General features: G+C 39.1%; 1 protein-coding gene across 3 annotated transcripts in view; it reads left to right on the forward strand.

Annotated features, from left to right (window-relative positions):
• The window catches only part of LOC121295081 (SH2 domain-containing adapter protein F-like), a 93,970-nt gene extending 71,809 nt beyond the window's left edge, over nt 1-22,161 (forward strand). The window contains exons 4-7 of one of the 3 annotated variants that reach the window (XM_041219397.1): nt 2,025-2,174; nt 7,187-7,358; nt 8,314-8,433; nt 17,578-22,161. In XM_041219397.1, coding sequence (XP_041075331.1) covers nt 2,025-2,174; nt 7,187-7,358; nt 8,314-8,433; nt 17,578-17,764 — 629 coding nt within the window. In that variant the 3' untranslated portion in view covers nt 17,765-22,161. The remainder of the gene's footprint in view (nt 1-2,024; nt 2,175-7,186; nt 7,359-8,313; nt 8,434-17,577) is intronic. The other 2 variants (XM_041219398.1, XM_041219399.1) reach the window with 2 other exon arrangements.
• Nucleotides 22,162-23,488: the final 1,327 nt, after the last annotated feature.

The following is a 23,488-nucleotide window of genomic DNA, read 5'->3' on the forward strand; positions in this document are numbered from 1 at the left end:
GCAAGATGAAGGCAGTTGGGATGCAGAAGGTTTATGGAAGGGATGGTTTGTAAGAGTAAAAGGCATTTCCTTCTGGAATCAGGAGCATAGTTTAACTTAAATCATCCAATGTCCAAATGTGAACCGTAAATCAAGCAACTGTTTTCAAATGTAATGCAGCTTTCCTATATGCTGTTATTTCAATGTCTTTATTTTGCATAAGTAAGATAGTTTCAATGTACTGAGATCTTCACTCCTGGGCTGCACTGGCACTTCCTGGTCCCCTGCTGACTTCATAAGATGCTTTTCTGTAGGACCAAAAAACATCTCCTTGATAAATAATCTGCAGTTCAGATTGCCTGTTTTAGAGACTTTATTCCAAGATCAATCAGTTGTAATGCAAACTTAAAGTGGCAAATACACATGCAGGTGACACATGGCCTATTAATGGCTGTTGTTGTTTATTTAACACAGTTGCCACATATTCTGCAGTATATTGCTTGAGTCTGGGGTTTTAATGTTGGGGGGAAAAAAAGGAAAGTGATGTTTTCCTGCATCATGAAAGAAGCATATTGGTTCTTTCTTTAAAGCGGCTGTCAAGTTGCATTTGTTCCATGAGAATGAAAGGCAGTCTTTTCAGGAGAGCTGGGAGCTATTTAGTGATATATTTAATTACACTGTAATCTTTTGTGGGAAATTTAAATTACAATCTTAACTCTAAATGCCTAGCAGCAAGGCAGCTTATGTGGGATCAAGTATCGTTGGTTTGGATGTGTGGAACAGCTGGCTGTGCTCCATTTGACCTGACCATGACTCCATGATAAAGACCATAGACTTGATGGCTCAACTAGTACAGCCCTAGGGAAATGAAGCTAGGGATCTAGGTTTACATGCTGTGAGGTTCTAAAACCATTCCTAATGGGAGTAATCTTCTTTCTTCCTTCCTTGTTTAATCTATTTGCGTTCATCTCCATTGCTTGTGAGTTTGTATAAATGGTCTGTAAATACAGTAGTTAGAAGTGATCTTTTTCTAGTGTAATGTTCTGGTCTCTGCAAAACCAAGTCACAGGGAGATCATTCTCAAGAGTAAGGAATATAAATAATCTGCATTGCCATATTATTAGAAACAAATTAGCCAGACAGTAGTTTGGATGGCCACACAGAAAACTGCAATATGAGTATGATGCAAATAACGCTCCCAGAGTCTCACACACACACAATTGTATTGATTTTTTTAAATATATCTTTTCATTGTTCTATTTCTACAAACTATTTTTTTTTTTAATCTTAGCAGTTCTAATTATACCATTGAAATGTGTATCTCTGTTTGCATTTCTGTATTAGACCATTTTTAATTGATTTAATTTAATTTTCATTTGTTTTTTGGGTAATGAAAGGTGCTATAGAAATGTGAATTGTTGGTGGTGCTGGTGTTGTATCTGTATGTAGAGCAGCAGTCTTATGGGGTGCAACATCATCACAATCTCAACATGATCTGGACCAGACACACCTCCCAAGCCGCAATCACCCAAGATTTCCAAACACCAGTGTATCCAGCAGCAGATGTGTTTCTATCAAATTAGTTAGGAAGTGTACTGTATGTTCCAATTAAATAATTAGACCATACAGTGGCACAGAGCTCAGCTTAAACAACTCCACTGCACCTATACCATGTCTCCACTGTCCAATACTGCTCTCTCAGGTGCATGCACAAGCCTGTTCTTGTCTAGTGCTGTTCGTATCGAGTAGCCCACTGTTAAATGTAATTCTATCCTCGCCATGCTTTAAAGTACAAACCTGTACTCACGTTCTCTGACCCTGTGACATCCCTTTCTGAGTTCTATGTGTTCAATCAGCCTGCTTTGAAAATGCTATTTCAGCAGTGTGTTCATTAATTGGAAATGCAGCTTTTCTGTGCATTTATCACCTCCAGTCTTCCTCCTCTGTTTCCTCACTTTGTCTCTGTTTTTCTTTCTGTTCTTTTTTCTCTCTGTTTTTTTCTCCCCTTGCTGCTTGTCTCCTGTGTGGATGCTGCCTGTCTTCAGTAGAGATTAAAGTGATCAAGGATCTGCCCTGGCCCCCTCCAGTGGGCCAGCTCAATAGCAGTCCCCCCACAGAGGAGGGAGGGGAAGCCCCCTCACTGCCAGAGGCCCCCCCAGTACCCTCTTGCCAGACTACTTCCGAAGAACATAACGGTGCGTTTGCCAGGGCATAATTTGTGTTCCTTTTAATAGTGACTTTATGGGTACCTAACAACTTTATTTTACTGGTTTGAATCATCAAGGTAAGGTCAGTGTGATATGTACTGAATGCCTATTCTGTGAATTACTCCACCTCAGTGAACTGAAGAACATTAGAACATAAAAACATTTACGAACGAGAGGAGGCCATTCGACCCATCTAAGCTCATTCAATTCCTAGCAGCTGATTGATCTCAAAACTTTGTCAAGTTCAAAACTTTGCCTCCACATTATTTCCAACGTTTGTCCTCTGGTCCTGGTTTCTATATGGCTCTTGATATAGGTTAGGGTTAGCTATTTCAACTTCTTTTAAGGTTTCAAAGACTTCAGTCATGTCCCCTCTAATTTGTCTTTGATCTAGGCTAAATAAATACATTTGTTGCTCATTCCTTTTAGACACACTGATATGCCATAGGGTATTTTCATTTTTTAAGATTATTTTAAAAACTTGCAGCCTGGGATTAGAAATGAAATTCATGGGTTTTAAACACAGCGAGTGGTTGTGGTTGTCGGTGGTGGTGTGTAACCCGATGCCTCCTCTTTGATCATTTTCTTTCTTCAGATATGTGAAGTGTTGGGTTTCAGTCTCTGAGGCTGGGAGTCGATGCCGCTACATGCAGAACTTCATGTTCTCTCAGGGCAGCTGTAGTGTCTGTCAGCAAGTCTGATCACTCTCGTTTCACAGTACATTACACTGATTGTCATCAATATTAAATTACTTTACATTTGACATCAAACTAATGTTGAACTTATAAATTATGGTAATAATAAGCTTTTATTTCAATGCAATTCAGTGCAAAAATCACACTGTGAAAGTGTTTCAAACAGATTTCATTTAAGTATCAACAAAATAGTTTTGAATATGTGAACTACCACTAGGAAATGATTACTGTTGGTCACCACTGTATCAACATGATACCAAATAGCTGCCATTTAGCAACCTCCTGTTTTGGTTTTTCTTTGGGATTTATTAGGCTGCATTATTTCCGTGAGGGTAGTCATAGCTTGCACAGTCTGGTTGTTGTCATTTTGCAATTATCAGGTGCCCTTGTAGAATGGAGAACAGAAAATGCGTGCTATTTAAATGAGAGGTGAAATTGTGAAAATGTATCTTGAAGCAAAGATATCTCCAACATTCCTTGCTGATAAAATCTGCTGGAAATGTTCCTGTATCTCCAAAGTAATGCATCAAGACCTTTTGCTACTGGTTTGTCATAATTGGCCCATTACTGTACATCACTGTTGTTTCCATCTGTGAACAGTGGTTATGGAGTTTAATAGTTACATGAAAAGTACCCTACCTCCTTAATAAAAAGCTTCGCTTCATGAGCTCCTTCTGCATTGGGGGGCTTTGATGAGTGTCTGGGTCACTAATAGACCCAATCCACTTACAACAGCCACTATTCATTCTAGAGCTGTCTATTGCAATTGCAGAATCCCACTTTGCTGGCCGAAAGTGACACGCATTTTAAATCTGGAATCCTGATTTTTTTAGTCTGTATTCCAACTACAGGGTTTGCATAACAGAATACATTTGCATTCCATATTTGCATGCAAGCCCATACGTAAATACTACTGGGATTCATGTGTGCTTTGTGGAACATTTTTCTGAGTACTGTGTTTGCATGGCAGATAATTAAGTCTTACAGGTAGAAAAGTGGCATCCAGAATATTGCCAAATGTATTCCTGAAAACAGGAACAAGATTTCTCAATGCAAACATAATCCTTGTGGGTATTGTGTTTTCACCCCAGAACACATTATGCTCAGGGATTCATTTTCATTTAAAGCAATACCAGTTCTGTCAAGTAGATTAAACTCTTACATTTACACTTCTCAACAAGGGATTATGGGCTTGGATTTTCTCTTTATTAAATTGTATATGAAAATTCCCTTTCTTTTAAGCTAGATAAAGGTTTACACCACTTAAAAAAACATGTTTTTAACAGCAGAATGTGCAACCAATGCAATTACAGAGCATGTGATTATTGAGTCTTAAAAATTAGCAAAGTCATTCCTTACCATTAGAGCTTAGTGGAGAATAGGGACCTCTGAGTGGTAATTGTATGCAGCGCTCCAGATAAGCGGCACATTGGGTGTTTTACTCATTGAAAAAATTGGAATTACGGATGATATTTAAATTTAGTGCTTAAAGTTATAAAGCTTCTTGTATTTCTTTGGCTCCTGGTGTCTCAATAGTTAATTGTGAATATACTGCATGTGGTAGCTACCACAGCTAGTTGTAGCCTGCCTGGGAATTACGAGAAACCTGTGACCAATACATTTGAGTTTTCAATAAAAAAACAAAAACAAGGACTACAATATTATCGTTTCTTTATTTGCATTACTGCAGTATCGGTACAAAATATATTTTTGGAAATTTTGTTTTAAAAATGTTTAGGGAGTGCGTCTGTCAACTTGGATAGGGAGAACACAAGAGACAGAAGATTTACAGAAAACAACTGTAACAACTAACAGTCTATTACTAGTGGGAGGAGACTCTGTACACAGTAGCTAACTACATTGAGAGTAGCAATTGTTAATGCTTCTGAAAGACTCAGGGTGCCGCAGGAAATAGCAACTTCCAAGGGAATAAAACCCAAAGCTGTCCTGTCTGCTTCTATGTTGTTGGGCGCTCGCTCCATATACATTTGTGCTCATGACGCTTCCCCAGGGGTCAGAGGTCAAGCAGCCTCATCATAAAGAGAGACAGGGAGTCCCCTGGAAGCTGAGCTTCGCAGGGCTGTGTCAAGACCGACACTTCTCATCCATCATTCTCACTTTACTGGCTTGCAGGGTGACACAGGGGTTAGTTTGCTAGAGAGATCTGTCTCCAGCTGCAGGGTCAGGCAATTGGCTTGATCATGGGACTGGAGGATGCCCACCTGCTTTAATTTCTCTTGGGGATTGTCTGCGGTGTGGCTGTATAATTGGACATTCTAAATTAGGGTGAAAATCAGAATAAAAATCTTTTGGTTTGGCTGTTTTCAATCAGAGCTGATGGGAGGGGGGGGGGGGGGGGGGGGGGGGGTTGGTTGTGACAGTGTGAATCTTCTTCACACAGGTCTGCTTGCTCTGAGGTTTCCAGCTTAACGTGGAAACAAAAAACACAGAAATATAAACAACAATTCAGCAACAGGATTCCCCTGGTCACTACAGAGCCTGTACTGACTAGCCCTCTCCCTGCAATGTGCTGTGCCTAAAGAGAATTGACAACAAGTCATCGAATAACCACAACTGATTCAACCAAATGAGAAATGGAGATGGGGGGCCCCCTTGTGGAGAATTTGGGAACAGTTTCAGAACTGTTTTTTACAGCTGTTTTTTTTTTTTTGTGGAATCAAATGTCCAGCTCAGTTTGTGCATTGGTAGTGAATTGAGATTATCTGGGGCACTACTCTACTTGTGGGATTGTGTTGGCCGTTTGGTTTTTTTTCAATTTATTTAAAGATGGGACAATTTCTGTATTTAGGAATACTATATTATATATGGAACCATCCATTGTAAACATTGCTAATTTACTGGGACTTGGTCAGATGCAAGACATTATGCTTATGCTCATCAATCTTGCTTCAGGACCTAATCATATCAGCTCTAGGTAATATTCATTATCAGAAATTATTTGCACGACATAACTAGACATCAAATGCTGTATTTCTACTATTGGGGGGGGCAGCGCTTGCAAGCTCAGTTTGTTAATTCCAGTCTATCTCTGGTAACTGCCAGGGACTGCATCACTGCCAAACAAAAATTAGATACTGAGACAATATAGTGTTCTCATTGATTCTGGCCCCATTACTGTACCTCATTACAAGACAAGTTCAGTTATCTGGGGGGGGGGGGGGGGGGGGGGTCCCATCTAAATGAAAAGAACCATGACACAAATAGGTACAGTAAAAAAAAAAAAAAATTGTGAAAAAGTGTCTCCTGAAACCATAAATCATTTTATTTCAAGCATTCAGTACAAAGCATTTTTTTTATCCCAATGATATGTTTTGAATAGGCGTGCACAGTGTAATAGATACTGTTTATATCAGAGAAGTATAAAGTGAACCATAGAAAAGGGTCACTATATTAAATGAGATTATATTAGTGCCAAACTTTGATGTGCTCAGTTCAGAGCTGTAGCTGTACCCAGTTTTATGCTGAAATGTGCTTCCACTAAAGGCACTCTCTACCTTGTGGTATGGAAATGTAATCAATTACTAAGATATAGGGAGCCAATGTTTAAACACATATCCAACATAATGTTCTCTCCCCTTTAACTGGGAGACATTCATCCACACCACTAAGGGAAGTATGCAGACAAACATTTTCATTTAATACACACACTGTGTATGAACGGGAGCCAAATCAAGGATATTGGAGGCGTTCAATTACTTTAACACTTACACTGCTGCAGCACAGATTTATACTGCAGCAAAGACTTACTAAAATTATTTTAATGCCCAGATTTGGAATAAGGGATAGAATCCCACCATGGTTTTTCATCATCTTGTAACTTAGAACCTACATGTTGCAGAAAGAGTCTTTATCAGGCCTCCTGTTTTTTATTTATTTATTTTTTATTCTTTTAATGGGGACCTAATGATGGTGGTTTGGAAAATCCATGCCATATTATATTTTTTGTAAAATTCTTACATTCTGCCCAATAGCATGCTTGGCATTACCACTTCAGCAATATACTTCTTTACCAACTGAAGAGGTGCCAAGAACTGCAGTTTCTGCTACTAGTCATAATTCACAACCAGCATGAACGGTACAGAAGGGAAAATTCCTGGCATGTCTGCCTGATCTGAACGAGCAGTAAAAGAGAGTAAGGTAACCAAAATAAATCTAGTACCCCTCAGAGCTTTCAAGAGGAAAAAATGAAACGAACAACCACAGTGTTACAGAGTGTTCTTTTAGAGAACTAGCGTCTCCAAGACAATGTGTGCCCCTCACAGTGTTTCTCTTTCCTTTCCACAGTCCAGTTCGATGGTTCTGAGAAATCACGTGTGTCGCCCACCAAGGAGGGCAAGGCACGCCCCCCCCAGCGCCACTCAAGTGGGAGCTTGTCAGGCGTGAAGCTTGGCTCCCTAGAACACAGCGCCTCCCTGGGGGAGAGGATTGATCCTACCCTACCCCTCGAAAACCAGTTGTAAGTCAGACTGTGCTCTGGAGCACAGAGATAGATCCTGGGTAGATACTGAGAGCCCTTCAAGTGGCTGCAGTTATTCCTCAGTTATGAGGTTCCAACAACATGAAGCATAGACCAGATCTGTTGATTGCAGGCCCATACCATGTCGCTCTAAAGTGACTACCCTGGGGATAATGGAGCACAAAAATGTGCAGCTCAAGTATGGATCTCTAAATACTGTACAGTCTTAATGAGGCTATTCTAAAGTCGCTGAGCAGGTTATGTCCACACATGCTGTGGTGTATCTAGCTGATGTAGAGTGCTGAATTGTGCTACTGGTACAGAACAAGACATGGGTTACACATTAATAGTGTTAATGTCCATTTGCCCATATCAATTGGTTAATAACCTATGAGCAGTTTGTCAATCTCTGTGTTGTGTTGGAAGCCTTGGCTTATTCAATCACCATTCTACCATTTTGATATTAACACTTCTCCAACTGGTTTGCACTACTCTTTGACTACCTAATGTTACCGTATATAAAGCAGTTCAGGATTAGTAATAATCGGAGTGTCTAAAACCAGCCAGTGTGGTCTGGGCTTCAACAGTGCCATTGTGTCCTCTGTGGCTTTTCTGAGCCCATGCAAAGTGCTACACTCTTTATTGGCTATGTAAGAATAAATAAGCAGCTGTGTGAGTTACATCATTTGTTTTTCTCAGGTTTATAGCCCACTGGTCTTTTCAGCTAAGGATGTAGTGGAGTGTATGTCACGTTTGCATATACATTATGTGATGACCTGATTTTCCAATGATGAAACTTGCTTAAACTATTGATGATATTATAAGCTGGGTATGTATAGGGACACTGTCTGACTGTGTACACGTCACACAATGTTTACACTAAAACTATACCATGGCAAATGTAAACCAGCCGTCATACAAGTGTGCTCCAGTAAAAAGTGTTTCTCTCCTGCAGCTGGTACCACGGCACCATCAGCAGGACGGACGCAGAGAACCTCTTGCGCCTGTGCAAAGAGGCCAGCTACCTGGTGAGGAACAGTGAGACCAGCAAGAACGACTACTCGCTTTCACTTAAGTAGGTGCCTTTCTTAATGAAGACAAACAGACACATGGATTACACTGTTTGAGACAATACAGGGCCTTGGTAAACTCAACAGTGACAGTGAGCCAGCTTTTGGGCAGACCTTAAAAGACTGTAGAACAATGCTTTGAAACTTTTTGCACAAAGTTGTTTGTTTTTTTGTAAATTGCCAAAAGGACATTTTCAAAATGGGTTGTTATTTTGTTACTCAATAATGTAAGCCAGAACCTGGAATAATTACAGGGGACTTGATTGAAGTCTTTAAAATCTTTAAAAAGAGTTGGAGGACAGAGGGTAGGAGACACACAGAGTTGTGACATTGTTGATGCTGAATCACTGGAGTCCTTTAACATGCGACTTGACAAAGTTTCAAAATCAATCAGCTGCTAGGAACAACAGGTGCACTAATGGGCCAAGTGGCCTCCTATCGTTCGTACATTTTCTTATGCTTTATTATACTCTTATTGTGCAGATGATTAAATTAGGTAGTTATTTCCCCAATGCTGGTATTTTGTGCCGCTGTTTTAATAAAGCCTCCTCACACATTCCACAGCTGTTGCTAAGAGAGAGTTGTTCAAAGCAATACCTCCTGCCAAGCTCTGATCAATTAATAGAGATTTCTTATCTTTTTTGCTGTCACACAGCTGTAACTTGGATTGTTGCCTTATTTAACGATACATGCTTCAAACTATACACCGAGTAGGCTTGTCATTAAATTTAGTGCAGGAGTTTTTCCTTGCAGTGATTTCAGATCACAGACCACTCTGTGTGGAGCCCCACTTCTGCGCCCTCTTTGTCTTGAAGTTAGGAAATACCTTGATCTGTTCAGTTTAGATACAAGCAGTTGTTTGTTAGGAGTATGGCTTAACCCAGTTGTACCAAAACTGGGGTTCCCGGGGAGGGGAGGGGAGCAGGGGTGTAAGGGGGTTTCTTGGGGACACAGCACATACAGAAATACCTGACACCTGACAAAGCAAGGCTGATGGATCAAGTCACTTACATAAACACTAATATTGGGGGTTTCTAATGTAACACTTAGACAACATCTCTTTCACATGATTATAATCCTAATGTCAACTGTGCACGCTAACAGTGTGTGTCAGTATACATTAAAAATGGCTGATTGTAAGGGACAATAGTTCACATTTCTATGTATTCATTGTTCGAGGATCTTGAGCCAGGATGTCTAATATTAAGCCTTGAGCCACAATTGTACTTAATCCACAAGAGCAAATGGCCATTAACATTCCATATTTACTGAAATACATTTCCATTCACCACGCTTGTGTACACTACTATATGATACATAAGAACATTAGAAAAGTTAGAAATGAGAGGAGACCATTTGGCCCATCAATGGTGAGTTGGTTCCACGTAGCAGATTGATCCCAAAGCTTTGTTAAGTTGGGTCTTAAAATCCCAATGATTCAGCTTCAGCAACGTGACTAACACATTCCATATGCTCACCCCTCTCTGAGTAAACTACCTGTGGCTTCTGGTCCTTGTTACATTGTTCAGCATTGCTTGTGAACAATTAATTTGATGTATACTAGTTAGAAATATGTATTGTGTTCTTACTAATGGATATAGCCATAACTGGGCTAAAATAATGCAGCCATTTTTTCTGGGTTTGAAGCCAAGGCAGGTCCACACTGTTTAGAATTCTTGGTTTTACAATCGTTTCTGTTTCATTCTTCTTCGTTTCCTCTCTCTCTCTGTCTGTCTATTCACTTTCATTTAAATACATTCAGCTAGTTGTGTGTGGTGGTGATTTTGTGACAGGTGTGCCCTTTTGTCCCACAATTTCCCTCAGCCCCAGCAAACAGAAAGCCAGGAGGAAACTTGCCCTGCTGCCTGTCGTGCAGTGCTCTTCTCATCCGAGTTATTTGCTCAGTTCTGTGTATGGAATTGGTTCAGAGATTTAACTTGACAGCCAAAGCTTATAAAGAGAGCTTATCTGTGCATTGCAGGGCTTTGAAATATATTGTCTTGCAGAGCTGCAACAGGACATGGAGCTGCTCATTGCTAGCACTGTCAGAGGACTATCTTGCTGTTAAGAGAGGGGAGACTGCTGTATTTTATGTCATGTTCACAGGCAACACTATAGCATGATGTAGGAGCTATACTATAACAAACTACAGATTAATTTACAATAAAACTAGCATTAGTAGCAACATTTGCAGCTACTGTAAAAAAAAAAGCATATTGCAAATACAGTTGCGCTTGAAAGTTTGTGAACCCCTAGTGTAATTCTAGAAATTTCAAGTTTTTACTATGAAATCCTTGTTTAATCAAAACCAGTCTTTACTAAAAGAAAGGGTTTATATTTACAAATGCCATGTGTTTTTTTAGAGGCATTAATGTATGTAGTAGAATAAAGATAGGTAAATAAGAATCAGTGCATGTGCAAAAATAAGTGAAACTCAAGTTGCATTAGCGCCGTCAAGGAATTAACTATATTCAGGTGGGTAAACAATTGGGTACCAAGTTAACCAATCAAAGAGCAAATCTCCAGGACAAAGTTTGGGCAGCACCCTCCTATATAAAGGGAAGAAACCTGGTCAGTTTGGACTTACCCTTACAGGTCAATGTAACACACAACATGCCACGATGTGAAGAGACCTCTGAGGACCTCAGGTTTTATAACCATTTATAAACATTTTGGGCTCCACATCAGTCCACTGTAAGACAAATAGTCTACAAATGAAGAAAATTTAAGACCACAGTGACTCTACCTAGATGTGGACGTCCTTCAAAATTATCCCACAGAGCAACAAGAAAAATCATAGAGGAGGTCAAAAAGAACCCCAGAACCACATCAAAGGATCTGCAGGCCTCCCTTGCTGCAGCTGATGTGAATGTTCATACCTCAACAGTAAGACGCAAACTGAATGGCAATGGTATTCATGGGAGTTTAGCCAGGAGTAAACCTTTGATCTCCAAAAAGAACATCGCTGCTTGCCTTAAGTGTGCAAAAGACCACCTGGATGATCCTGTAGACTTCTGGAAGAATGTTCTCTGGACGGATGAATCTAAAATTGATCTTTTTGGGCCTAACCACAAATGCCACATTTGGTGAAAACCTAACACTGCCCACCACCAAAATAACCTTATCCCAGCTGTAAAGCATGGTGGTGGGAGTGTCATGGTTTGGGGCTGCTTCTCTGCCCTGGACGACTTGCCATCACTGAGGGAACCATGAATTCTGGAGAACATCAGGCCATCCGTAAGTCAGTTGAATTTGCGTCGAAAATGGGTATTGCAGCAACACAACGATCCTAAGCATTCCAGCAAATCTACCAAAGAATGGATTAAGAGGAAGAAATTTTGTGTTTTGGATTGGCCAAGTCAAAGTCCAGACCTCAACCCAATAGAAATGTTGTGGCAAGACCTGAAGCGGGCTGTTCATGCAAGACAGCCCTCAAATGTGAAGTATTTCCAGCAGTTCTGTAAGGAGGAATGGGCAAAAATTCCTTATGGAAGATGTGAGAGACTGATTAGTAACTATAGGAAACGTTTGGTTGAAGTCATCGCTGCTAAAGGAGGTGCCACAAGTTATAGAATCAAAAGGTTCACTTACTTTTGCACACAAGGATTTCTGAGTTTCTGTTACATAAACATGTTTTGTTAAATAAAAAATGAAAATATATCTTTTTTGTGTGTGTCTGTTATTCAGATTATCCTCATCAAAAATTTAGATTTAGATTAAGGATTTATAAGGTTCTTTGTCTAAAATATATGAAAAGAAAGAGACAGCCCCATGTAGGGTTCACATACTTTCAAGCAGCACTGTAAAAAAATGAAAGCATAATAAAAAACATCAGCTATCATTACAGTTAGTAAAGTTGTTCATTCTGAAGTCTGCAATCAGTAAAGTCATACTGGATACACAGCTGTATTCTGTGCTTCTCTTATTCAAGTTTAGGTATCATAAAAGACAAATTAACTCTCTTGTGCCATTAATTTTTGCAGATAAATTAAGAAAAGTAGACTATGATGATAAAAAAACGTGCATTTCCAGTCGAGGCAATCGTTTTGGTCCAGTCGAGGCAATCGTTTTGGTAAGAATATATTACAGTTGCAGAGCACGTAGTTAACAAGTTTCTTATACTTTTTCCATCAATAAAATAAGTGATTTAAATGTGAATAATGTAAATATCTAAATATGAGATTAAGCAATCTTGCAAACCCACAGCTGGCTGTGTCTTTAGAAGTTGCTGTTGACAATTAGATATAAAGACCACAGGTAAAACCTGTAAGAAGCTAAATCAAGCAGACACACTTTTAAGCTAAAACCTTAATATAAAGATCAGTAGGTCTTCTAAGCCATTGGCTTTGACATGAGCTGTGGGAAAAATCCCAATGCTGATACACCCGTGCCATTTCAAAAGGATCAAGCAACCTTTCATCTTCCTACTGAACCATTCAGCTCCCTAGACTAGCATGTACGCTTTCAAAAACAGCAATTGGGGATATATCATTCTGCTCATATTAGCTTACCTTTCCCACATTACAAAAAAGCAATTACAGACCGTACCAGTTTAGTGGTATAAAAGGAAAGGTAATGTACTTTGACAAATTAACAATGCATTACTTTACCTTGCTGTATCCTGTGTTGTACGCATCGCAGTGACACATTTTTCAACATAACCACAGGCGCCTAAATTTGTTGGAAAGTGGGGCGTAGCGAGGCAATTTTTTTTAAAAATAACAATTAAGAAGATCTGAAAAACCAAGCAACCTTCCTGTTCAGTCCTTGTCAGGTTACTGTTTTAGTAATTGTAAACACACACAATTGGGTGGGTGTTTCATATGTACTTGCTGAACATGTATTAATTACAAATAAATGCAAGTAGCACCAAATGGCATCTCTGCACAGTACTATATATATATAATTCCCACATGCAGCTTTTTAAAGGGAAGTGGTAAACAATCACGGAGCACCAAGTACTGTTCTTAAAGGCAAATAGCCGTTGAAAATACTTGTCATGTCAGAAACATTGATTTATTATAAAATGTTATTTTAAAGCAAGTGCAAAGATATTTTTTTAGAAGGATAAAGCAATGTGAATAGTTGCATAAATGAGCAAGTTGTTCCTTGTTTTATACCGTAAAATGGTTTTTATTCTTCAGTGAAATTGTATATTTGTCTTTGTGCTTGCTTCAAAATAGGGACCATTCTATAATACAAAAAACTTAACTCAAAACAATACTGTAACTTCTGCTACTGCAACTAAGTCATTTCTAACTAGTTTTAAAATATTTATTTTTTACTTGAAATATCAGGGCAAGTTTTACACTTGCTTCTAATCAGGCTCATTGTTTTATATGGCTGCAAATTTTAATACGAATTACCTTACAATTTCAAATACATCCCTTTAAAATTAAAATGGCACTGCAAAAGAATTACTACGACCATTTGTTTTTGTTGTTGTTTTTTTTTTGTTTTTTGTTTTTTTTTTATACACCAATAAACTTGCTTGACTTGAAAAGTCTTAAACGATATGAGAAGTTCTGTTCTGCCTCCTGTGGATGTTAATTGTATTTTTTCGTGGCATGAGCTGCAGTGCCCCAATGATCTCTAAAAGAGCCTGTTCAATGACTTGAGTGAATTTCTACTTACTGTAACAGCTATCACTGCATGGATACAGGCTCCACCTGGTGCAAGTCACAATCCATTTACTATTCATTCAATCAGTTAGAGGGTGCTGTGCCAGAGGGACGACCCTATGTCTGACACACGGGAGGTTGATGGCAGGAATCTCACAACCAGAGTAGAATGCCAGAGGGGTGCAGCTCCAAGTGGCTCCCTACTGTGTGTTCCAGTCTGTGTCACACAAGCCACCTGTGTTGCTTGCTCACTCAAGTTAGGCACTGCAGGGAAGTGTCAGATAATAACAAAAATGGCAACTGCAGAAAAGACATAGAAGTCAAAAGACCAGATACTTATATTTTTCTATAAAGTTTGGCACATTTATTTATATTTCCACTAACAAAATAATAACCACAAATGGTTTATATTCTGTTATGCAACAACCAGACACTGCTCTCCCATTGTTTACTGTAGAGATCGTCCGTTCTGTTATAGCTCAATAAAGAACGGCAAATAAAGCATGTTTTGCTGGAAATGACTAACCTGTCTGTACACAAAGGGGTCGAATTGATTAAAGCCACAGGAGTTTTTAACAGCATTTGGGAACTTCCCTGGATTCCTACCTGTGGTTAAAACAGTGGCAGAGCTGTGGTGTGTCATGTTGTCTACAGGCCATTCTGAACTGCTGATAGAATTGAAACCAGAGGTCTTCCTTGGATTTCTGTGGAATCCTACGGTCTGAATCCACATTGGAATGGATTTAGCTTTCAAGACTAATGATAGGGCTACATATATTATTATGTATTATTATTATTTATTTATTTGGCAGGTGCCTTTATCCAAAGTCTGATGATAAGAACAATTTTACCAACAAGAGACAGTTATTCCTCCAATCAAATCTTGTCCAGTTCCTGATAGCTGATTTATCCTAGCTCTTTATCTAGTTGATTTAAAGGATCCTAATAACTCAGCATCAAAATGGCTTGGTAACCAATTCCATACACTCACCACTCTGTTGTAAAGTAGCACCCCCTTCTCTCTGTCCTAACCCTAACCTGCACTCCGTTTGACTCTCATAAGTCATACATTTGAGACCTGGGACCTAGTCTTGTTGCTCTTCGCTGGAATCTCTCCTGTGACAAAAACTGAACACAGTCTCACCATTGGATTATAAAACCTAATCCTAACTTGTTGATTTGTATTTTACACTTTTTATTATATAGCAAAATATTGCTGACCACATTAATTCTGTCACACATTTGGTCCCACTACACTGGACTTACTGAGCAGATGTCCAGAACATAAGTAACGTACAAAGTAGTGTCTAGGCCAAACAAAATGTAAACGAACAAGTTATAGGTCTTCGTCTCAAATACAACTATAGCCAAAGGTTTTGCATCACTCTATAGAATTAACTAATATTGCTTTATAAAGTCAAATGAAACCAGCTGAATAATGTTACGTTAACATATTGAATTACATATCGCTTTGTAGTTTTCCATATACTTAACAAAAATGTACAAATGTGACATTTTGAAATATAACGTGAAAAACTGTACTTGGCTTCCGGTAGACTTTTGTGATAGCAAACATCTACATTTTTAAAACATTTTTTTATCTCAATCCTAAAATCATAGGTGATGCAAAACATTTGGCCATAGCTGTACTTCTTTATTAAAGCAGTATTCAATTCCAACATCTTTAATCTCCCTAATGAAGAGCCCTTCACTCGAGAGAAACAAAGCATTTCTGTCTTGCTTGGTGAAGGATGGCAGTCGGGACACTTGTCAGATGCTGGCTGTGTTCCAGTCAGTAATAGTGTGATTGTCTGAGATAACTGGCAAGCGAGAGCAGACTTGAACACTTAGCTCACTCGCTGTCCTAGCCATCAGCTGTCTCCATCAGCCTCATCGCTTGCAGTCGCTCAGACAGCACTCACTGGGGGAAAGCTCACAAACAGCCCTGAGAGCTGCATGGACACTCTGCGTACCAAATAAACCAGCTGCGTGCTCTGAAGACTAAGATGGAACAGCCTCTCCTGCATCCTGTACTGTTGTATTACACCCAGAAATACTTTCAAATGTTAGACTTGCAGCAGAAGCTTTTGAAAAAGAATTCATGGAAATTCTGACAAAGGGCTGAATACATTTCTTTTGGAGGCTGAATGCAATCTATGAATCAATTCCTTTATTCAACCAGGTAAAATAGTTATCATTTACAATGGTGACCTGACCCAGACATCTCAAACTGCTGCAGAGTTATAAAATGTTATAGAAATATAATACATCACTTAAACAGCACCATAAAAATGATACCAAAATAATATATGTGCTGTGTGTACATTAAAGCAAATTAACCTACAAGATACAGTATCTAGTTAACAGACCAAAAGATCAGAAGATCGATCATAAAAATAAGTGTTATATTTTCTGAAACCTGGTTGTTTGTAAATATTATTTATGTCCTTAACTGACTGAGTAAAAATGTACTGTAACAGTTCAACATGACTGCCTCTGCATGCTTCTGTCTCCAAGGAGAGTCTGGAAACTGAGACGGTTTCATCTCCGTGGTTTTCTCTGGCGCATTTGTATTTTTAAGAGGCAAGATCTTCAGTGGATCTCTTCTGGGATCAGTGCACAGAAACACTAAACTAAGACTTTCAATCAGTGTGGACCATGCTGTCACTAGCAGCATCCACAGAGAGCACGTCACTGGCTTTCTGGACGACTTGGTTCTTTTCCTTACTAAGTAGTGTTGAGAGATGACTATTTCAATGAAAGCAACATTTGGCAAGTGTAAAACTGTATTTTAGAGGTCACGCAGTTCCTAGTATCTGGTTTAGCCTGTAATTTAGTCAAATCAGTTATTAAGGGATCCCAACAAATCTGCATCAATAACATGGCTTGCTAAATCCATTCCTTAGATCTCCACTTTCGGTCTCCACTCAGTTCGCAGCTGTGTTCTCTGATCTGTGTGTATAACCCTCTGAGGTAGTGGCTTTGCTTTCTTATTCATAGTTGGTACAATGTTATATTCCATGGTTCCCTTAATCAAGTTTAATTATGGTTATTGCCCAATAAAATTATTGTTTACAGATTATACAATTTTGCACTTTACAACAAATTCATTTGTTCACCTATCCATTTTGCTTAATTTAATCAGAGGTGCCAATACTGTATTCGCCTAGACTGACTCAAGGGTGTGAAGTTCTGAGCATCACTATAGTCATTTATTCAACACATCTCGTTAGCACACCTGGTAAGGGGAGATTAAGAAAACGTCAGTTGGAGCTTCCTTTCTTTCACATATAACAGTCAATGAAAATGTAGCACAAATCACCTTGTCAGATTTGAACCAGATAAAGGCCCACAGTCATATAAATCCATTTCCCTCAACTATATTTATTTAATTGTAAACCAGTTTTTGTTGAACTTTACCAATATGATTGTTAATCCTGGAAATTACAGTTTACTGCTTCTTTAATAATAATAATAATAATTTTATTTCATAGTTTTCAAAATCTCATTCTTACTCTCTCCCACCAGGAGTAGCCAGGGCTTCATGCATATGAAACTTTCCCGTACCAAAGAGAACAAGTACATCCTGGGCCAGAACAGCTCCCCCTTCAACAGCGTGCCAGAGGTCATCCACTTCTACACCAGCCGCAAGTTGCCCATCAAAGGGGCAGAGCACATGTCTCTGCTCTACCCTGTTGCCATCAGGACGCTATAGTGTAACCACTGGGAGCAGCACTGGACAGAGAGAAAATCTGCCACCAGTGCCTCCTCCCAAAATCACAAAGGTCATCTCATCTAGATCTGCAGAGTGGGTGCGAATGTGTACGTGTAAATGTGTGCATAAATTATTAATAGAATTAAGTGCTTGGCTATTGGAATTCTGGTTGTTTTTTTAAAATCCAGTGAGTTGATAGTAGAACTTGGGGATGGCTTCTGTTTCAGTCCCATCATTGCATGTAATCCTCTTGAATCACCAGTAGGAGCTGCTGTGCATTCTGTGGTCCGATGACCTTTCTATTTTTTATATATTAATGAGACCACCTTTGTTTAACACTGTCCTTCTTTGGTATCAAGTCTTTCTAAACGAGTCTCTGCAAGGTCTAAAAAGAAGCCCCCAAAGACTTATGTCACTGCAGGTACTATTCCCCATCTGCGCAGTGACCAAAGAAGATCCCAGAATAGCCTGTGCCGCAATAAAAGCCTTCCTTGGGCTAATGGTCGGACTGTGCTTTGTGTACTCACCCCTGTAGAGCACCAAAAAACTTGGAACTCGTGGAACTCAAATCTATTTGATTTCAAGATCAAAGCTGATCGATTTAGTTTAGTCATTTTAGACAGTTACATACACTGTAGACCTCCCAATAAGCTCTGCTTATATGTGTGTCCAGTCAATAGGTAATGAAATGGGGCATAGTTTTGCTTTGCTTTGGGGCCACATTTATATCACAGTTTACATTTCTGAGGATGGATTTCCAAGGGTTTGGCTTGTGTGTAGACTGTTTGTTTTTATCTTTCCATTTGGGGGGCTGCTACACTTTGTATGAATTTCTTTCCTAAATGACATTGTGGCTGTGGTATAATTTTAAAAAGCCAGTGGTCAGACACACAGTGTTGCTGTGGTACTGTTCTGTACGTACGAATAGATAACCACCCTCTGGTACTGTAAACTGTAATTGGGGACAACCCATGGTTCTGAAGATACAACTTGTTATGCACACAGTCTGTCCCCAAGAATAATAACTGACTTCTCGGTTTAACAAGTGGAATACTAAGTATTTCCATCAGCTACACGTTTTGAAAACCTCAATTGGGGCACTCAAAAACCATTGACATAGATAGTTGATTTACTTATTGCGTATATAACTTGTGGAAACGTTTATTTTTTTAATGCAATGGTGTGGGATACAGTATTACAGAACTAGTTTTTCTTCTGAGGTATGGGTGTATTTAAAGAATTAAAGAACAATGTGTTATGTTTTGTTTTATAATAAATTAATTATGTACATATATTTCTTCCTGGCTTATTGTAGTCTTGTAATAAAACTATGTTGGGTAGATTAAATTAAAACTTGCCATAGATAACCGCTAGGTAAGTTTAAATAAATTCAATTAACAGTTCTGCCACTAGTCTTTTGGAACAGATGGAGTTTAATCAATTGAATTTAATCAACCATTTAAATATTAAAAAATAGGTAAAAACCTAGAGTTTTACTTACTTTTAAAGACAAAAATAATCAGGTAAGACTCACATTTACACTTTTTTTTACAAAGTCCCTTCTTTTAAAGGTAGTGTTGCAGAACACCCTGCAAAGTTTACAAGGAAAGCATTATTTTACCTTTCCTGTGTCCCGTGTTGTCCACAGTGTTAGATTTTTAAGCATGCTGATTGATAATTCCACATCATGGGTAAATCAAATGGGCAATACATTTCTCAGCAGTTACTCGGGAGTGTTCACCAGGAGAAAAAAATGTCTTCTGAGGATCGACAACACAACTGCTGCTGCTGGACAGCACAGGATACAGCAAAGGTAAAGTAAACATTGCAGGAGGTTCTGTGCAGCTGCAAAATGTCGATCTACCACCATTTAGAGTTAGATAAAATGAATACATCTCGGTGTCCCACAACAGACTTTCCTTGTGTTTGAATGTTGAGCAGTAACCAGAAAACAAATTGATTTCATCCAACTCTTTCAGATGAAGAATACCTTACTCAATACCTGCATGCGTTCATTCTACAGAAAAGAGAGTGCGCTAACGTCCAGAAAACGCAGAATTATAATTTCACTATCGGAACAAAAATGTGTGGTAATAAAACTAAATCCTATTGGCATCAAAAACATTATAAAATCCTTAAATGGGAATAGTTGGCCGTCATTCTTTGCACTTCCCGCTACACTTATGGTTCTGAATCTGTGTTTCTATGAATTATATTAAATAACAGCATTTTACAAATTACTGCTACCATATTACATATTTTCCTGTGAATTAAAATCTACACAGATACTTCATAAAGGCAATGGCAGCTGTGTACGGTCCCACAATTTACACATCAATACCTTCCTTAAAGACATTACCTGCTAGATAACTGATCTCTGCATCACGCTCTGAAAGACAGGTATAGGTAATGCCAGTCGCTGCTGGTTTCATGGAATACCTTATTAAATAATGCTCATTTGTATTTCATCGCAGAGCTTGCAACTAAGCTGCTATTCCAATGAGCGTTTAAGCTTGGCTGGCATCTAGCAGTGAGAATAACCACTTCTTTAAGAACCTGATTGACTGGGACTTTGAGGTCTATAATAGGCAGTTTAAGACTATCAACAAAGGAGATCAAATAAGCCTCCAGGCAAGAACATTTTGGCTCATTATCCAGTATGTGGCCATTGTTGATCTAGCATAGATAAATTACAGGTTAAAAAAAAGCCTAAAGCCTGAAACATGGCAATAGATTAATTTCTCCTAAATCAACATTGGTCTAGAAGTCAAGAAGTGTAAGATCAGATGTTGCACACACAGTCACAGAGCAAATTAAGGCAGTTGACAGATTCATAGCAGAAGGGTTTTAGTTGTCATAACTGCTAAATGAGGCTGTTAATACTGGCATCCCATCCCTCTGCAGCAATCAAAGCCACTTTTCATATGATTAATACCCAGTAAAAATATCTGGGTTTATAGAAAATCCAAATGCAATCCGACTCTGCTATGGGATGACAAGCCTAGACTTTTAGGCATATTCAAAACAATATTATTGTCTTAGAATTTGTTGGGACGTGTTTAGGTTTAATGTGTAATCCTAACAAATCAGCACGTGAAGAAAAGAATGACTGGGAAATGTGAGACAGGAGACTAGCGACAGTAATGCCTTTGAGAACTGCAATAATAATAAATAGAAATGGTTGTTTCGGGATCATGTAGTGCTAACATCTGTAGGTCTGTGTGAGAGTCTGGGTGTCTAAATGTGTGTGGGCACACTTGTGATAATTTGCCCTATTCACAAGCTTCAATCAGCTGGTTTCACAGATTCTAATGTGCACTGCTCTTGGACTATCTAACGTTTTGTAAGGTAGGGTAATCCAAGACTAGTGCAAATCAGGGTTGCAAAATTTACAAGAAGTGCATAGCATTACCTTTGCTGCATCCCATGTTGTCCATATCGCAGTGTTATATTTTTAAACATAGTGCCAGCAGGGAAAAAAAAAAAATCTAAGGATCTCAGCGTATCCAGATCACACTTCCTCCTGCAACAAGGCTGGTTTTCTGTTCCCACATTAGCCACTCATTTCAATCAAAGCACCAAGTGTTGGAGTGATGGTGTACTGAAAACAGCACGTGGTACGGTAAGGGTTTGCTTCTAAGCACTGCAGAGGGTTCTGTAACACTTGACCTATTTAAAGAAGGGTTCTTTTAATGGCTGATAAATCAAATAGTTTGTTTTTCATAAAGACTGTCGATCATGATGTCAGGAACTAATACATTTTCCATGAACCAAAGGCTGCAGACATGTGTGCCATTTCCTGCGTACAAGTGAGTGTATGCAATAAAAAACATTGCCTGTGTTGCTTCTACTATTACAATTTATAGGTTGTCTTCTATGGAATCTGTGTCAGTTTAATACACAGATAAAAGCCTTTGCAGATCGCTTGTGCTTGTACAAAGAAGATTAATTTTCATGATCAATGTAGACAGCTGGTCTGTAATACAGACTATATGCAGTGGTTTAAACATTTAGAATCGGCTAAATTTTGTAGTGGACTAATTTAAGGCACTTTTAATTACTGCCCACTCCCTGCACATGTAGTATGTATTACACTGGTCAGAATCCCTACAAATTATCCAATTTGAAATTCTGCAGAGCATGCCAATGAAATTGGACAGCGACCAACACACTTTATGTTGATATCCATGAACTTGCAGTTACCAGTTGAGCATAAGACGCATTATTGTGCGATTATTTGTATGCGTGTGTTCTTGCATATTAGTGTCTTAGGCATATGTATAATATGCTCTACATATCGACAGTCCTGTTCACTAAATGTATATACTGAATGTTTTGTCCAGGACATTGAATATAAAATGCACTGATTATTGTATGGAAATAAATTTGGAAATGATTCCGGTGTTTTGTCTCATATTTTCCTCTCACACTGTAGCCCTTTTCTACAGTGGACACTTTACACTATTGTGTTTGGTGCCTTTACACTTTTGCACTCAATTTCTTGTGCTAAAAAAGATCCTTAGCAACTTTCATCATTATTGTACAAGTGGTTCTACAGCTCTATTCAAAGCTGTAAAATGACTGATCAAGGAGTCTCCATACACCCTGAGATTATGACATAGCACGTTCCCTGACCACAGGGCCTCCATACACCCTGAGATTATGACATAGCACGTTTCCTGATCACAGGGCCTCCATACACCCTGAGATTGACACAGCACGTTCCCTGACCACAGGGCCTCCATACACCCTGAGATTATGACATAGCACGTTCCCTGACCACAGCCTCCATACACAGAGATTATGACATAGCATGTTTCCTGACTACAGGGCCTCCATACACCCTGAGATTATGACATAGCATGTTTCCTGACCACAGGGCCCCCATACACCCTGAGATTATGACATAGCACGTTCCCTGACCACAGGGCCTCCATACACCCTGAGATTATGACATAGCATGTTTCCTGACCACAGGGCCCCCATACACCCTGAGATTATGACATAGCACGTTCCCTGACCACAGGGCTCCCATACACCCTGAGATTATGATATAGCACGTTCCCTGACCACTGCGCCTCCATACACCCTGAGATTATGACATAGCACGTTTCCTGATCACAGGGCCTCCATACACCCTGAGATTGACACAGCACGTTCCCTGAACACAGGGCCTCCATACACCCTGAGATTGACACAGCACGTTCCCTTAACACAGGGCCTCCATGCACCCTGAGATTATGCCATAGCATGTTTCCTGACCACAGCCTCCATACACCGACATTGATATAGCACGTTCCCTTACCACAGGGCCTCCACACACGCTGAGATTATGACAGCACGTTCCTTGACCACAGCCTCCATACATCCTGAGATTATGAATTGGCAAGTTCCCTGACAACTGGACAAGCATTTCTCTAGATATATAAACAGGTCCACTATACCCCAGGTTTTGGATGATAAGTTTGATACGCAAGAGATAATTGTTGGTTTCATTAACAGCTTAGAACAGCTTTATTTTTATCATAAAAACAGACTTTGAAAAACATTATGCTTTGTGAATCTTCATATTTAGTACGCAGCTGTATTCTTTTCTGATTCTCTCGGTATCATTCAAATAAAAATATACCATTTCACTGCCGTTTAACCTATGGCCATATCAATGGATACAGACCATATGCTTTAAGATAGTCTTCAATAATTCTCTTAATTCTACCTTTGATT

Source organism: Polyodon spathula, chromosome 19 (assembly GCF_017654505.1).
Source record: "Polyodon spathula isolate WHYD16114869_AA chromosome 19, ASM1765450v1, whole genome shotgun sequence".
Lineage (NCBI taxonomy): Eukaryota > Metazoa > Chordata > Actinopteri > Acipenseriformes > Polyodontidae > Polyodon > Polyodon spathula.